The 18,029-nt window shown below is 42.7% G+C and overlaps 1 protein-coding gene across 2 annotated transcripts; it reads left to right on the top strand.

Annotated features, from left to right (window-relative positions):
- On the top strand, window positions 1-17,867 carry ern1 (endoplasmic reticulum to nucleus signaling 1). 2 transcript variants are annotated; one of them, XM_062407517.1, is made up of 22 exons: window positions 1-273; window positions 5,432-5,552; window positions 7,640-7,673; window positions 7,854-7,926; window positions 8,155-8,227; window positions 9,173-9,295; window positions 10,100-10,201; window positions 10,290-10,551; window positions 11,092-11,170; window positions 11,561-11,720; window positions 12,088-12,203; window positions 12,339-12,530; window positions 13,013-13,271; window positions 13,361-13,451; window positions 13,543-13,732; window positions 14,051-14,150; window positions 14,284-14,483; window positions 14,629-14,776; window positions 14,914-15,041; window positions 15,506-15,629; window positions 16,312-16,379; window positions 16,466-17,867. In XM_062407517.1, the coding sequence occupies exons 1-22, from the start codon at window positions 193-195 to the stop codon at window positions 17,018-17,020; spliced, it is 3,279 nt and encodes a 1,092-aa protein (XP_062263501.1). In that variant the 5' UTR covers window positions 1-192; the 3' UTR covers window positions 17,021-17,867. The 2 variants fall into 2 exon arrangements, with proteins under 2 accessions (XP_062263501.1, XP_062263500.1); XM_062407516.1 differs by having other exon boundaries at window positions 12,336-12,530.
- Window positions 17,868-18,029: the final 162 nt, after the last annotated feature.

Below are 18,029 nucleotides of genomic sequence, written 5' to 3'. Positions count from 1 at the left end.
GTTCTCATTTCAGGAAGAAGCGGATCTCACCAACGTTGCTGCTCTGGATCAAAGCTTCTACTGCCACAACGCCGATACAAAAAAAAAAAAAGATTTCTCAACGTCCACTCGTGAGCCGGAACAATCCACGTTTTCTATGTAGTCGACGGCCGTCCGGACCCACTCGTCTACCCCGGTTTGAGACCTCGAAACATGGACTGGACGGTGAGCAGCCGGGCCCTGGTGTGGTGCATCTTGTTGGCGTTGCTTTGCTGCGCTGGTCTCCCACAAAAGGTAAGAGGGCTAACCGGATAAGCTAGCTTAACCTGGGATAACGTTAGCGCGGAGTTTACCCGTTAAACCACATTTTAACCCCAACACAGGCCGGTTATCTCGCTTCAGTGTTGATACCGGTCCAAGACAAACATTGTCTTCTATCCAAGTGTGTGTAAGTGTCTATCCTGCAGAGAATGGTCTCATAGGTTAACACATGCTGGAAAGATCAGTGTGATAGGTTACTAGAGGATTGTGTGTGTGTATAATTGTATGTATGTGTATAAGTGTGTGTGTTACTCGTTTTTGTTTATCTTCTGGACCTTTTCCAGTATAAACACTTGTCCTCCCAGGACCAGGGACCTCATGTTGACCAAAGCTCAGTCCTACTGAGGCACACGTCGTTTTGGAGGTCCTAGTTAGGGTTCAGGGGTTAGCTGTGAGTTGTGGTTCAATCAAAGTTAGGGCAACACATGGATTGGTCGTGTTTAAGGTTCAGGGGTAAGATGTGAGTTGTTGTGTAAGGTTAAGGTTAAATATAGGGTTAGGCATGAACCGGTTATGGTTGAATTTCAGGCTACATTATGATTTAGGGTTAGGTTCAAGTTAGGGTTAGTTACGGTTAAGGTTCAGGGTAAGATGTGAGTTGTGGTTAGGTTCAAGTTAGGGTTAGGCACGGTTAAGGTTCGGGGGTAAGATGTGAGTTGTGGTTAGGTTAAAGTTAGGGTTAGGCACGGTTAAGGTTCGGGGTAAGATGTGAGTTGTGGTTAGGTTAAAGTTAGGGTTAGGCACGGTTAAGGTTCGGGGGTAAGATGTGAGTTGTGGTTAGGTTAAAGTTAGGGTTAGGCACGGTTAAGGTTTGGGTAAGATGTGAGTTGTGGTTAGGTTAAAGTTAGGGTTAGGCACGGTTAAGGTTCAGGGTAAGATGTGAGTTGTGGTTAGGTTCAAGTTAGGGTTAGGCACGGTTAAGGTTCGGGGGTAAGATGTGAGTTGTGGTTAGGTTAAAGTTAGGGTTAGGCACGGTTAAGGTTCGGGGTAAGATGTGAGTTGTGGTTTAAGGTTAAGGTTATATATAGGGTTAGGCATGAACCGGTTATGGTTGAATTTCAGGCTACAGTATGAATTAACGTTAGGTCATAGTTAGGGTTAGGCACGGTTAAGGTTCGGGGGTAAGATGTGAGTTGTGGTTAGGCTAAAGTTAGGGTTTCCCACAAAAACAGTTACGGTTTCAGTTTTGCTGTCCCACAATGCATGGAAATCAATACAGTGTCCTAACAAGGACAGCTGCCCAAACCTGTGTGTGAACCATATGTTTATGATTTTGTTTATCTCGGAATCCTATTCAACAAACAAGCAAATTCAAACTCTTGTTGTGAAGGCTTGAAGATATGCTGTTTATTCTAGTGCTTGTTCACAAGCAGCAGCCTTGGAAATAATCATTATTTGGGATTCTGCATGCTGTAGAGGTGGCAATCCAGGCAGTGTAACCTGATGACTGGGTTGTGTTGATAATCCACAGGGTCTTTGATATTGGGCTAACTAATAAATATATGCTTTGAATTGACATCCTCAGGACTTCTAAAGTAGAGGCTTGATGCAGGAAAGTAGATGGTTCTTTCCCATCCCTGTCATCATCACTTGGTTTACACTTTAACTCTACCTGATGCCATCTGAATTTACAATCGTAACATAAATCCGGTAGTGGTGCGGCGTTATCGAATTTCATGCTGCACAGTGTTGGTGGCTGGTACAAAAGGGAACTAGCTAACTTGGTGAAACTGATCCAGGTCCCTAGAAAGGCTTGAAGCTGAGACTAGTGGCTGCTAAACCACTTCAGCTAGGCAGCAGATTAAAGTAGCTTTATAATCCCCTATCATGTCTCAGGTTCTCCTCTTAGCCAGCTAGACTGTCTATTAGAGTAGTGAGGGTGATAGGCTATCTATAGTCTTTGTGTGAATAAGAGAGAGACGAATGTAGCTTGACCCTTTAAATCAACACCAATATTCATACTTTGAACTAGTTTTACAGTACTATGTGTAAAGGGTGTTCATTGTTGACACCACCACTTTGGTTTATCTCTTCAAAAATGTCAGGTTCAGTTTGAACTAAGATATGCTGATTTGGTTAAAAATGATGTTGTGATCTTTGACTATCTTATCACAAGAGTAGATTGCCTGTGCTTTGACTGAGTGTGCCATGAGCGACGGCCAACACGTGACACTCGCCCCACTGTGAGCAAGACCACGCAGAGAGCAACTGATAGTGCATGTGTTGACATGGAGGATTTCAAAATGTCTCTCAACTGTTTTCCGCCAAAAAAGACATCAAACAATCACAGACTCTTTGTCTGGTGGGACTGTGAAGGAAATCAAACTTCCTAAGCCCTATAATCATTTACACAACTCAAATTGCCACTTTCATGTCAGATTTTAAGACGGGTGGATCGTCAGGGTGCATTTTGCTCACATTTCCTCATGTGCGGAAAGTTTTTGTTTTACTTTGTAAACACGTGTTGCTGCACTACATCCTCTAATACAAGTAAAGAGGTGAGATAAATATTTCTTGGTATCTTATCTTGGTTCCTGTGTTGAATCTTGCTTGCTCCAGATGAGTAGCGGCTGTGAGTTTGTGCCACTCTTCAACAGAAATTATGTTCCAGTTTGGACCCAATTAATATATTTTGAGTTAAAATTGGGATACTTTTTAATGAATAATATCTAGAAATATGAGATTTTGTCTGTTAAATACACTGTTGTCAGGACTTTAAGGCCTGTGTCTGTATGATTCATCTCTTCACCCTTAGAATTGTCATTCCTCAGAGACAAGTGATTTTTTTTACAGCTTTAAAACGCAGAGGAAAGTGAAGACCTCAGAACTTGCCAAGACTTCTGTTTCGCTCAGTTCTGCTCTCATTATGTATCTGGTTTACACAACACCAAAAATAATTTTGTTTTACACACAGAATAAGGAAGTGAGAGGGAATGCTCTCGATGTTCCAGTGTTTTAGCATTTTTTATAACTCTCCTCCTCAGTTACTCTAGGCAGCCAGACTTTGTAAACTAGATGTTTCTGAAGACAAACACTGAGCAGTATTCACCAGTTATAGGAATATCAGTGTCCATCCAAAACAAGACGACTAACAGATGTTCACAAAGTTATTTGCTTGCGAAACCAAAAGAGCCTGACAGAGGCTATAGCGGGCCTTTCAGGGGGTGGGGGCATATCAGTTATGATTCTTTCAGTGCCGTTGTGTGATGCTCGCAGCTTTACAGGCAGCCCAGTGGGAACAGTCGCAGGTGCACAATATTGACTCCAATGCTTGTATAAGATGTGAGACTACCACCGGGGTTCTTTAGGCAAATATGGATAGACTCTGTCTCTTTGTGTGAAACGTGCAGTTCATGAGATGGTCTTTGCCTCCGTTTCTGTCCGGCCAGTTACCACATGCAAGCATTTTCCCAAATTTAAACTGAAGAAACATGACCAAGAGAAAACCCCCTGAGTGGTGATGTTTGTGCTCACTGTACCACATACTGAGGCTTTACTTAATAGCTCTGGGCGATTTGTTTGTGCTTGGCGTAATTGCACTTCCACCCATCTTTCTTAAATCCTGGATTAATGCTCAGAGGTATGTGTTAGTAATTAGAAACTGGTCATCTACATTATGGGGATATTTACATTCCCCCCTGGGGAACTGTTCAGAGGGATAAGTCAGGGATGTTGATCAATACTGGGATGATTCAGCTTGAGATTGATGTTTGTCTCAGCTGCCCAGAGTTTCTAAGACTCAGTAAAGATGGCACTCCCAGGTTTTCATTTCAGAGCTGATCCTAATCGTAGGCTACTGAAAGGGGCTGATGTCAAATCATAAGTTGAGTTGGAATCAGTTCGAAAATATGTCATGGACAACTGCTTGATTTCTTGAGCTGCGTTCAGAGTCTTCAACTCTTTTATATGTGAAGCTTGTGTGATCTGTTTGCTTTTCATTTTGAAGAAGAACAGTAAAGGGTGGGCTGAGGTCATATGATTTCCTTTGGTTTGGTGGTCAGTCACAGCTCTCAGGCTCTACCACTGGAACTCTTCCTGCACGACTGGTGGTTATCAAGAGCAATGTTTTTAGAATTCCATAGTGGGTGAGTGGAGCACAGGTCACCCACATAGTTGTTAATTCTGGCATAAGCCAAGTCATGAGGGCGGGTCACTTAGCTGCTGTAGTGGTTTTTGGTTCATTTGTTTTCTCTGGGTTTCTTTTGTTTGTTTTTTCCTTTGTGTGTCTCTTGCCTCCTGGTTACATGGACTATCCATGACTGTCTGTCCTACTGAACCCATCCACCCTTGTGTTCACATGTCTGCTTATCTTCCCTGTATGTCTGAGTGGGAGTGAAAGATCCTGGAAAGACAGGTTCTCATATGGCCTGGCAGTTCACTGTTCGCCTGTGCACGGTGTAGATGCAGTGCTCTTTTCACTCAGTTAATTGCAGAATGTATCAAAAAGGCCAAACCATCACTGAAGTGTTGTAGATTGAGTAAAGTATAAAACATGCACATGTGCTCAAGGGAAGTTTGCCTTATACCAAGCTGCAGCGCTGTAGCTCCAGCTGTTACTTCAAATCCTCTGACAGAGCTCGTTCAGAAGCTAACCCCCAATCCGTCACCTTGCTAGTCAGTCCCTTCTTAGTATCTTCTTCTTCCACTGTCATTGTAATGTATTGATTGGAGGTTAATTTATTTGTAAAGCAAGCCAAAGGGACCGGCTGCTCGGGGCAGCACACCACCCTCCTCCCTTCCAGCTAAAGCGAACCATACCATGATAGCAGGTGTCTCTTTCCAGTATTCACTAACATTTGTCACACAAAGGATCGGCTGCAAGATGCCTTCATATATGTGTGTGAATATTCTTCATCTTTGATCCTGATGTGTGTGTGTGAAGTTAATGATGTCTGAGTGATTAGTGGTTGAAGTCATTATTCACAACCCTAATGCAGTTGCACACATTTTGACCATACCTGTGGATTTAAGTGGGAACCATCATGCTTCCTCATGCCTGTTCACCAAGCTTGATTATGTGATCGTTTTAAAGCATATGTATTTTAAATATATTTTAGTGCTGAATAGAAATATGGTTGTTTATCACCACATGCATCCTGTTTTATTTTTGTGTGTGGGTGTCTTTCTGTAGGGGTTCTGCAGTGCTGGCACAGTTTCCCTCCCTGAAAGCCTGCTCTTTGTGTCCACCCTGGATGGAAACCTACATGCTGTTAACAAGAAATCAGGCTCTATCAAATGGACACTGAAAGAAGGTAAGAGGAGAACCCTAGGGTTGAATTGTGTGTATGACTGGCTGAAGGCACAGTGTCTTATTCAGGTTACATTTGCAAAACCCTAAAGTTTCCTTGTGTGCCGCCACAGGGAAGAAATTGAGATCCCTCCTCCACCACAGACCAAACTTAAGTGCAGGACCCCTGTTCAATGCAATTGCAGCGTCACCAATATCAACTTTTAAAGTTATAAAAACGTTGTATGTAAAAGCACAATCTGTGTACCCACCACCAAAGTATAGGTCTAACAAGTCAAACGTGATTCTACTTGTAATGCTGCAATTCATATGCTCTAATACTGTTTAGGGTTTGTTTCCACCACATTTAGTAAAGCCTTTATTTTCAATCATGTTGATAAACCAACAGATGGTTGTTAATTGAAATACTAATGCCTGTTGTTTATTTTGTTAAACAATGTACCAATAAGGTCTTTCTATTTATATTTTTAGCTGTAGGAAACATTCACCGGGATTAAATCTTGTGTTCAAGTCCTACTGGAGGATAATGCAGCGAGATGTTGCTGTTAGGCATGGAAACAGGTTAAAGATTAACGGAGAGAGGGGCAAATATAGCCTGTAATCAAGGTCAAGATTGGGCAAGGGTAAGCACGTTCACTATAGTTTCACCTGCACACGCAGCATGTGCTCTGGTTAACATGTTAATGTAAGCATTACATGAGAGTGGATTTCATGAGATAAGATTAGCTGAAGTGCTATTGGAAAACATATTAAGAAAAACTACTCTTGTTTCTAGAAGGTAATATCTCTAACACAAGACTCCTGATTTTAAGATGCAGTTTCTTACATTTTCCTCACTAGTACCACGCTAAAAACAACAGTAGATGAAAGAGATTTGAGTTTACAAGTTCTCTGGTTGGCTGCACCTCATTCCCAAATCATTAATAATCAGGAGAGGCTGCTTCCTCCGCATCGGCTGTTTTCCTGGAAGAGCTATTGAATATAAATTTGCAGAGTTCTGCACCAGGCTGTGCACACACCTGTTGTTGTTTTGCTCTAGTCAGGAAACCATACACCTACATGATAATGGGGAGGCAGAAATGTTTACCCTGGACCAAGCCGGTACAGCTCAGCCCACATGGGTGTCCTATCATGTTTGCTTGTCACTGTTCGTTGGCGTTGCAAACAGATATTTGTATTTAAGCAAACCATGGTCAACGTCTTATTCTGCAACACAGAAAACCATTGTTTTGTCGCCAGCCGCTGTAATTAAATCATCTAATGAATGAAGCACAACAGTCATCCGCATTGGTAATCCTGCCCCCACCCTGCTATTTTGACCCCTTCAGGCACCTCCACACGGATCAGCACCATCTGGTCCACGCCCTGTATGTTCACACTGCAGGGAGCTGTGTGTTTGTCTTCTAGCCATGAAGGTGTGGTCCTCACAGTTTAGCTCTCCTCTTAAAGAGCCATTGTAATTGGTTTAAAGAATCACTTTGGCTTCTTTTTTTTTACCTCTACACAATGTAGATAATCTATAGATAAATAGATTTCAAGCAAACCAATTGCCGTTCTCTGATGGATGCCCAGCTTAGCAGTGTAGTATTAATTATCTTATCCATAACCTTTTATTGGGTAATGAAATCTATTTATATTGTGCCTTTCCTCAAGCACTTCTTCATCTCTTTTTAGTTCAGTGAAGTGTAGATTTAAAATTTCACTTTGCCTCCCCTTAGGCTCTTATCTTAAATAATCTCAAACTCTTTTATTAAGGACGACAGTGAACTGTGCTTTCTGGATTGACCCAGCTACTGTTTTTGGGATATCCAGGGTCATCCTCCAGCTGAATAGTCAGATATGTTCTCCCTCAAAACAATCAATTTTTTTGTCCCCATTGATGTTACATGCTTCTTTTATGAGCAGTTTGCCAACATGACTGTTTGCCTTTTCGTGTTTGCCACAGGGGAATCGTTTTCATTTGGACTTTGTCTTCAGTGTGGACGAATGTCATTGGTGTTCATGTCATTCTCTTACCCAACAGCCAAAAGTCATGGTTTCCATTGTTGTCTAATATTCTTGTCTATCTTGTCTCCTTCATTCTCCTCACAGATCCAGTTCTTCAGGTCCCCACACACGTGGCTGAGTAAGTATCCTTGAGTTATTTTCTGCATGGGAACACTCGCATATGTCCTCATTCAGTTGGTGAATGCAAATGAATGTAGTAACCTGTTGAGCCTGTCTAGTTTCTGACTCGATTGCTCAAATACTCTCACTTTGCTCGGCTTAAGACGTGATGCAGTTTCTTCTTTCCTCTCTCCCCCAGGCCAGCGTTTCTGCCTGACCCAAATGATGGTAGCCTTTACTCCCTGGGAGGGAAGAACAGCGAAGGCCTCACAGTAAGAGGAAATAAATTAATCACAGATTCTGATCTCCCCTCTTGAGCAAGAAACACTCTTCAGTTCCCTTTTCTATAGTAAAACACCACATGTGTCAGGCTGAAAATAATGACCCTCATTCTGAAGTTGTAGCTGTGGGGGGAGCATTCAGGATGTTCCCCATATCTACGTTATTACGACATACGCAGTGTTGTGGCTAGCTAACGTGGATTCATGTCTCCCAAACAGAAATTGCCGTTCACTATCCCTGAGTTGGTCCAAGCTTCTCCCTGTCGCAGCTCCGATGGCGTCCTTTACACTGGTATGGCTGCTTCTCAAATAGAAATTATGCCTTTTGACAACATGTGGTTCTGTATGCTGCACGCTCCTGGCCTACTGAGCACTGGCAATTTGAACCCTTTGCTTGTGAGACTGAAATTAATTGCGGCCATGAATTTCCTTATCTACAAGTGTAAATGAGGCTGGGGTTATCTGGCTTTGACAGAATACGTTGCGGTACCTTTCTCTTCCACTCAACCTCCGACCACAGCCTGTGTTCTTTTGAATTAACAACAGCTAGCGCAGGATAGTAGGTGACATTTGCCTCCCTACTGTCGTGATCGGTGAAGCTTCTGTTTTCATTCAACTGACAATGCTGCCAGGATTAAAATGTTTGCCGAAGCAAAGGTCTGACAGGGCCACCGGTGTGGATGGTCGCTCGTTAAACCTCAGTTTGAGGAGATGCTCAGGTCAAATCTTAATCCTCAGAGAATCCCACAGTTAATAAAATGTTTGAATCAAAGGGGTTGCTTCCTTATTCATTTTTTAACTGTTAATCTGAAATAGTTATGTATGATTGCCGCTCCCTGGATTGACAGTTTAGATGACAAAAGAAGACGTGGGAATATTGTTCAACGATAGAATGGTAACACCCATCACTGTGAAGGTTAAATGGCTGCATGTTATTCTGCTTGGCTGGGCTTGTACATTGTGCTCCCATTTGGTCAGTTTGACAGTTTCCTGAAAATAGCCACGTCAGTTTTCTTTAGATAGGTTTAAATCTGAAATGTTTTTGGTGTGATTAGACCTCAGATTAAACACCACACCATATCTCTCTCCGGGGGCAGACCTGCATGCAGTGGGTGTCAGTTTTCAGAGTAGATAAAGGTAGCAGCAGCTTAACCAGAATTACGCTGTCAAATATACATGCTGTTATTGTAAGGATGGATAATTTTTTCTGTTTGCTGGTCTATGTGATCATAAACAGGTAAGAAGCAAGACTTGTGGTATGTGGTGGACCTGTTGACTGGTGAGAAACAACAGACCCTGACTTCATCCTTTGCTGAGATGCTGTGTCCCTCTTCATCCCTTCTTTATCTGGGACGCACAGGTAAAAACAGACTTTATTTCAACCCAATCAGCTATTGATTTGATTCGGGCTAATCAACAAGCCTATTTATCTTTCATGCGATAAATCCAGATGGCAAACACTGCCATCTCTAAGCCGGTTTACCCATTATTTTTTTTTTTAACTAAAGGGGCGATTAAGTCCCCTCCCATTGCCAGTAGAGGAGTTTGCCCCTTTGTTTGTTCCCCTGGTGAGTCATGTTTGACATCATGAAGGTGCCGAAACATGAGAAGTTCTCTCACCTTGCTGTTCCACAGTGTTTCCTAGAAAAATAATAAATACACAAACATTTATGGCTATTTATGCGCAAACACGCATATGTTCATAGGTCCATAATGTTGACTGCATCTAGACTGCTAAAATATAGAAGAACAGATAATTCTTCTTATGAGTAATTTCACCTTGAAGTGAATGCTGATTGTTTCCATTCCCATTGCAGACAAAGGCCAAATGTTAGTGTTTTTTTTTGATCAGAGGAAAAGGGGCTTTATTTACAACCAAACCCCCAATTTTCTCCTGCAGTGCTTAACATCTGAGAAAGCTTGGGATAGTAATTGCAGCCTTGCAAACTGAATACTCACACCACATATGCAGGATTGTGTTTCACAGTTGCTCCACATATCTTATTCTATGAATCCCTATCTGAACAAATGTAAATTAACACCACTTTGCATTAACACCCAGAAATGGATACTCGGAGACGGGCTTTTGAATGTGTTACATAAGGAAAGAAGTAGAAATGTTGTTCCCATGTGGATTAATCTCTGTTGTTCATCTGCTTGTTAGAGTATACCATCACCATGTATGACACTAAGAGTAGAGAGCTGCGCTGGAATGCCACCTATTCAGACTATGCCTCCACCCTTCCTGATGATGACACTAAATACAGTAAGACCCTCAGACACTCTGCCTCATCTGTAGCTGTAGTTTCCGTCAGACGGTAACAATCACATGTCCACTCTTTGGCTCCCCACAGAGATGGCTCATTTTGTGTCCAACGGCGACGGCCTTGTGGTGACCGTGGACAGTGAATCTGGAGACGTTCAGTGGGTTCAGAACTACAACTCTCCAGTGGTGGCCATGTACATCTGGCAGCGCGAGGGCCTCCGCAAAGTTCCCCACACTAACGTGGCCGTGGAAACCCTGCGTTACCTCACTTTCATGTCAGGAGAGGTCGGCCGCATTACGCAGTGGAAATACCCATTTCCCAAAGAGAAGAAGCCAAAGAATAAGTTCATGTAAGCAGACTGAGTGTAATGACTGACTGAGATCCGTCTATGTGGGCTTTTATTTTTATGATTGTTATGACTTTTTGCATTTGTATTTAACTCTGATCAACTTCAGCTAAAACATTGATTACATTTCAGAAAATAAGATTAGAGAGAATTATTCAATGTGTTTATATCTTCGCTGTCTTAAGTTTTAGGATTAATGTAAGATTGCTTAATTATGGGATGGTGTCTAGACTAACGAGTGGGTGCCTGAGAACTTTTGTCAATTCTAGATTCACACTGCAGCACTGTTTTTTTCTTGTATATCGTGTTCACACCTGCTTCTGCTGAAAATGAAAAGGGACTTTCAGTGGTTGATTCACTGTGGAGAATTGATCTATTTAGGGAAGTGACAAGGAACTCTGAAAACTCTTGCGAATTTCGAATTGGTTATAGTGAATGTACCCACTGTTCTCGAGATTGTACATGAAGTATCAGTCGTGTATTATCATGAAGAAGGTACTTTTGCACTGATGTTACCAATGGACTGTGTTTGTTCTCTTCCAGGGCCACTTTGTATGTGGGTAAATACTCCACCAGTCTGTACGCCTCTCCCTCCCTTGTGCATGATGGAGTCACTGTGGTGGTGAGTGACAGTTGTGATGTGTTTTTTCATTTAAGCAAAAGTGGTTAATTTACATTGAGACATGAAGACGAAATATAATAAACAAACAAATATGTTTGAGTTTAGTAAGTGTTAACTCTTTCCTTTGTAAGTTATCTCCTTTTTACAATGTTCGGTAATTACTCTTCCCTTTTGGTGAGTGGTTTTTAGGTATGCCAGTGAGTTTGTATGTCTACATCCTGTTTCAGTTGTGTCATAGCTTGCCCCGGCTCAACCTGGCCACAAGCCTTTTTGCCCTGGAATAGAAGTTTACCGCTCTTAAAGAATACCGCTGCTTTTTCTTTCTTATTTAGAGGCATCTGGAAGGAAAATCATCTGAGCTCCTAAAAAGTTTTGTGTGTGTCTCCACAGCCTCGTGGCAGCACCTTTCCCATGCTGGAGGGTCCTAATAGCAAGGAAACTGAAGAGGACAAGGAGTGTGTCATCACACCCAGCACCAGTGTCAAGTTCAAACCTGCGCTTCGGGAGCAAAACCGCATCAACTTCATGAGGAACTACCTGCTCCTAATAGGTATTGGAATAGTAGATACTTTAAAGGTGTAAATAACAGGTCGCCTAATTGTCGTGTAGCTTCTCACTGTCAGTCTTACCTGTTAAACTGAAGACCGGACTTTCACTACCATCACCCAGAAAGTCTTAAGCTTCACTTTATAAATTCATTTTTAAATATTATATATACAAAGAAAACCATGCTAAAAATGAATTACTGTGTGTTTAAAACTACTCATTACTATGTTGAAGTTTTGGCTGATGATTGGTCCGTTGCACTTTGATTGTTACTCTGAGACTGCCCTCTGCTGGTTGCTGTGTATAACAACAAAGGTGTGTGGGACAGACAAATGCCCATGATTCAGTGTCTCTTGATGATGCATTTTAAGGTCATCATGAGACGCCCCCTGAAGCTAAAACCGAGATCCTGGAGAAGTTCCCCGACAGCTTTCCTCGCAATCAAGGCAACGTCATCCCACCCACCACTGGCAAGAAAGTAGAGGAGGTCTGTGTCTGAGTGGGAAACTTGAGATTTTTGGCTAGTTGTTTTTAAAGCTATAACCAAGCATGTGCAGGTTTTCTCAATCTTTTCCTCCCTGTCCTCACTTCTGCCACCCCCCCTCCCACCACGTTGAAGAAGGTGAATGATAGTGGTATGGATGATGGTCCCCCTTCTCCTCCGCCTGAAACATCAATCCAAGAACCTGGGGCTGGTGGCCGCACCGTGCGTCCAGAAGCTCCCATGGACTCTATGCTCAAAGACATGGCCACAATCATCTTCTCCACCTTCCTACTGGCTGGATGGGTGGCCTTTGTGATCACCTACCCTCAAGTAAGTTCAACATCACCACCTAGTGGACTGTTGCGTAGCTGGCAACACTGAAAGTAGTTGGATGTAAACTGTCCTTTTAGGAAATATGTTACATACAGATGATTGATGGAATAAAGGGGGATACTTTTTTAGTTTTTACTTTGTTAATTTGTCTTATGTCTGATCTCGATCAGAGTTAAGGCCCCACACATCTTTTTAGTGGAGAAAACTGGTGAAACTAATAACTCAATAACATCTGATCAACATGACATGGGTGCCCAATTTACAATATTTTCCTGAGAGAAGTATTATGTAGAATAAAATAGAAAAAGGAACCTTAAATTGTACTTAAGTACTGTACTTGGGTGATAGAAAATATAATAGTTTGTGGTCACCAATAAGTACTGAATGTCTCGGTGGACCAAATAAAATACCGACAACTTCACAAACACTTAGTTTTGTTATTTTAGAATTAAACGCAGTGTTCTTTCCTCTCGCCACAGAGTGTTAACAAGCAGCAGCAGCTGCAGCACCAGGAGTTCCAGAGACAGATGGAGGAAAGGTTGGACCTGCTCCAGAGACAGCAGCCGTTTCCCCCTGCAGACGTGGGATTGGCCCCAGACAGCGACTACCTGGAAGTTGCCCGCACTCGCTCCGAATGCTCAGACCACAGCAGCCCCAACGTCACCCCCCGCGCCTCCAACCACTCAAATTTGTCTGTGTCTGAGTTGGGCAGTTCGGCCAATGAGCATGAAGATGGAGGTAAAATTTGAGACGGATTAAAAATCCATTCCCACTAAAAATTTTAAAAACTTTTTTCAAAGTTCTCACTGTTTAAATTGATCTTGCAGAGGAAGACTCAAATATTGTCCGAGTGGGCAACATAACTTTTCATCCCAAAGAGGTCTTGGGTCATGGTGCTGAAGGTACCATAGTATACAAGTAAGTCTAAACAACTTATCATAGTTATTCGTAACTTTTGTTCAACACTGAAGAACTTTACAATGCTGCATTTCCATTCTTTCTCCACAAGGGGTCAGTTTGACAACCGTCCAGTAGCAGTGAAGAGAATTCTCCCAGAGTGCTTCAGCTTTGCAGACCGAGAGGTTCAGCTGCTGAGGGAGTCGGACGAGCACCCAAATGTCATCCGGTACTTCTGCACCGAGAGGGACCGTCAGTTCCAGTACATCGCCATAGAGCTCTGTGCTGCTTCACTTCAGGAGGTAATGGATGGCTTTATCATCACTGAGTAGTTCACCTTAGTATTTCTTTGGAATTAATGTGAGTTGTTCTTCTGCAAAATTCAAGTGTTTTGGTTTTAGCAGCTTTAATTCAGTCAATGTTTTCATAATGATGCACCACCTTTTCTGTTTCATTAGCACACAGGTGCATTGTAGGTGGGGGGGAAGGGGTAGCCACAATTATTTGTCTTTTGTCAATGTCCTTATTCACAGAGCATTAATAAATAAAATAAAACACCTTCCATGCTAAATTGAATTTAATAAATTTTTAACTCCTGATTGTCGTCTTTATCTTTCTAGTATGTGGAGAGGAAAGATTTTGACCGTCATGGACTCGAGCCGGTGGTGCTGCTTCAGCAGACCATGTCAGGACTGGCACATCTGCACTCTCTCAACATAGGTATCCATCTCTGAATATGAAGTGACTTTCACATTCTCATTATTATTGGGTTATATATATATAACCAAACTCTAAATACACCACTGACGTAGCTGACACCCTGTGTTGTACTCCTCTCACGTTCATCCTTCAGTCCACCGAGACCTGAAACCACATAACATCCTGGTGTCCATGCCCAACGCCCATGGTCGGGTCCGGGCCATGATTTCAGACTTCGGCTTGTGTAAGAAACTCGCAGTGGGCCGCCACAGCTTCAGTAGACGGTCTGGGGTGCCGGGCACTGAGGGCTGGATCGCTCCTGAAGTTCTCAGTGAGGACTGCAAAGACAACCCGGTGAGTCATGGTCAGGTTCTGACAATCACTTGCCCGGGGACAGTAAACGTTTGTGCAGTGGAGGTTCATTAAACAGGCAACGGCCCAGAGCCATTTTTGTTCAGCTTCATCACATGCAACTCTTCCTTTTTACTTTCCCTCACAGACGTGCGCTGTTGACATCTTCTCGGCTGGCTGTGTGTTTTACTACGTGGTGTCCCTGGGAAGCCACCCTTTTGGCAAGTCTCTGCAGAGGCAAGCAAACATTCTGCTCGGCACCTACAACCTCGATCATCTACAGCCTGACAAACACGGTGAGGATCGAACTTCTGGTTTGGTTGTCTCTGATGAAATCTAGATCAGTATAACAATTAGGTAGCGTTGATATGTTTGGTGCAGATTTTGGGATTCTTATTCGGTGACTAAAATGTATGGTTGTTTGTGTTTACAGGGGACATTGTAGCCAGAGATCTAATAGAGCAGATGTTGAGCATAGAGCCCCAGCGGAGGCCCTCAGCTGAGAGCGTTCTCAAGCACCCTTTCTTCTGGATCCTGGAAAAGGAGCTGCAGTTCTTCCAGGTTACTTTTTTTGAACTCCTCTTCCAGTTTTACTGTTAAAGATCACATTTTTAAGGCTTCCCCCAGATGTGGTATAAACCTCTGCTCTCACAAATCGCATCTTGTACTACTAGGCTTCTTCAAAATTGTTTTCATCCACATTTTTCATTTATAAACTTCATTACAAATCCAGCCCGTTTTAATAAAATCTGGAGAGTGATGCCAGGCTGTTTTTATCGCACTGTGTAAAGAGCTGATTCTTCACAAGCCAACAACTCCAAATGATAGCAGGAGGTGTAAAAATCATGCTGTCTGGTTTTTACAGCCAAATATGAACCTGGTAAAATGAAAAGCATGTTGCTGACACCTTCAACAGAAATGTGAACCATTTTCTTCTGAAGTAGAGACTTCCTGTATCATAACAGCATTTGTCTGCCATAGTCATTGAAACTCATAACACTTTCTTTCTTTGTGGTTGCTCGCAGGATGTAAGTGACAGAATAGAAAAGGAGTTGCTGGACGGACCAATCGTGAGACAGCTGGAGAGAGGGGGGAGGGCTGTTGTCAAGGGTGACTGGAGGGAGCACATCACAGTGCCTCTGCAGACAGGTAGGACACTGGCTGAAAGTGAAACATGTCAAATACAAGTACCAGGAGCCACATGGTGGAGAGTAGTCCTGTTGGTTCACTTGCATGAAACTTGGGTTTAAAGGCTTGCACGACACGAATTGACATAATTATTATATAGTTGGAGTAATACTCAGCTACAGGCCTGATGTGTATTTGTAAGAGTACTGAATCATGCCACGAGTACATTAGTGAGTGTTGGTGATCCGACTGCATTGCCACCGCACCCAGTGCCACCTCCCTATGATATTTTCTTTTACTACTTATATCTGAACTTTGCACTTAGTTTTATTGATGATAAACCAGTGGCCCAAATAGTCATGGTTAACATTTTTGTTTTGAAAGTACAGATTAGTAAATGTGATCATTTTATGATGTTATATAGATTTTGTATGCTATGGTATTCTCCTACATTTACAAACTACCTTTATTAAGACTAGCTAATTGTTTTGTACTATACACATTTTTATTGTCGACCATTTGAAGAATCACAGACATCAGATGTTATCTGGAGTAAACACAAATCCAACACATCTCACCTTACCATTCTTACAATTCCAAATTTTCACTGATCAGTCAGTTTGACTTCTTCAGGTAAATGATGAATAAAAACACAGCTGGGTCAAATCAGCATTTCCTGATTTCCTTTCTCTTTCTCTGGCAGATCTGCGGAAATTTCGCTCTTATAAGGGGGGGTCGGTCAGAGACCTGCTGCGTGCGATGAGAAACAAGGTAAGCGAGTATTCTCGTAGCTACTATTTGGTGTAAAATGAAACTGTTTCCTACCTTGACATTTAATGTGTTACCTTCCTCGACAGAAACACCATTACAGAGAGTTACCTGCTGAGGTCCAGGAGACTTTGGGCTCTATACCAGATGACTTTGTCTCCTACTTCACCTCCCGCTTCCCCCACCTGCTGATGCACACCTACCTAGCCATGTGGACCTGTGCGCCCGAGAGGCCTTTCCTGCCTTACTACTCTACTGCAGTGCAGCCTGCAAGATCACAGGCCCAGCACAGACACACAGGGCCACAAAGACTAAATGAGCAAAGCACTCAACACCTGCCAACACACACATCACCAACCGTCTCACAGCCCCTGGAACCTGCACATTCATCCCAGCCAGTGCAGGTCTGTCACGTCACGCCGGCTGAATCAGAACCCTCCACCTCACCAGATGAGCCTGTATCTTCACATCTGCCTGTTCAAACTGTGAGGCCAGAAGCGTCAGCACCATCAACTGACTGCCACAGTCAACAACACAATACAACAGTGAACTCCACATTTGCCCCAGAGATGCAAATAGAATCCATTCAGTCGGAAATGCACACACTGCCAAATCCTCCTACACTGGACAACGATCCAGTGTGAACTGGAGTCACTCGACCCAGCACAGACGGGAGCATTGCCTTTTTATCGAGTGGACAAATCGTGGGGTGTAGTTTCTGAGCTTTGAGCGGGTGAGGACCAGGCCTGCAGTGCCTGGGATCCACTGCCAGGAGCAGCAGCTGCACCTCTCTGGTTTAAGTGCCTTCTGCTCACGGGGGTCAAAATGTTCCCCGACAGAACCGTCCGCAAGTCTGCCTCTGCCCAGACGAAGTCAGACACCCAGGAGGGTGTGGCCGGACAATTTATTTTACCTGGACTGAGCAAAAACATGCCGGGGTATTGTTGAACATGTGGGTAATTTTTATTGTGCAATGTTGCATTTCTGAGTGAGCCTGGTCGCTGCACAGTGGCTATATGTATATTTTTGTATAGACTGATTCAAAACTTGAATCATCGATGATAAATCATTTATTGTGGCCGATGTGCCTTTTTTTTTTTAACATCATTGTGCTATATGGGTACAGATCTTTAAAATTGAATATGCTAAATGTGCTTAATTCCACTTAATGCTGCTAGACCGCTTCTCTTTTGTCCATTAAGACTTTTTAGCTGACTCATTGAGAGTGCAGTAAGTGTGGACTGTTCCAAAGGGTGTTCAGGGCGTTGTCCGAATACAGTAGGGGATTTTATCTTAATGTGATCATGTAATCAAATGAGTTTAGGGGTCAGGATGCAGAAAGCTTGTGTATGATTACTTCTCAAAGGGTCTCAAAGTGAAGTTGATGACATGCATATTAAATTCTATTTTTTATACTAAGACTGTCTTTTCACGTTGATTTTGTTGCATTTTAAAATGGGAATGAGGAAATAAAACAAATAAAATCTGAAATTATTATTTTTCCTCAGTTATGTTCAACCTATTTTTATTATTAATGTACCAATAAAAGCTCCGCACACCTCCAGGTGACCAGAGATGGTTCGATCCAGACTATCAATTTCCACAGAAACGAAACTGGGAGCGGCCGGATATATCGAACCCATGTTTTCAGGT

The sequence above is a fragment of the Platichthys flesus genome, chromosome 16 (assembly GCF_949316205.1).
Source record: "Platichthys flesus chromosome 16, fPlaFle2.1, whole genome shotgun sequence".
Taxonomy (NCBI): Eukaryota; Metazoa; Chordata; class Actinopteri; order Pleuronectiformes; family Pleuronectidae; genus Platichthys; species Platichthys flesus.
Note: the sequence above shows the minus strand (reverse complement) of the source record. Positions and strands in the feature narration are given on the sequence as shown.

Bases quoted from the DNA above. Each gene is read 5' to 3' on its own strand.
- ern1 (XM_062407516.1), top strand. From the start codon at position 193: ATGGACTGGACGGTGAGCAGCCGGGCCCTGGTGTGGTGCATCTTGTTG. The intron at 10,552-11,091 runs GTAAGCAGACTG...GTTCTCTTCCAG, and splicing joins AAGCCAAAGAATAAGTTCAT to GGCCACTTTGTATGTGGGTA. The intron at 13,452-13,542 runs GTAAGTCTAAAC...TTTCTCCACAAG, and splicing joins GAAGGTACCATAGTATACAA to GGGTCAGTTTGACAACCGTC.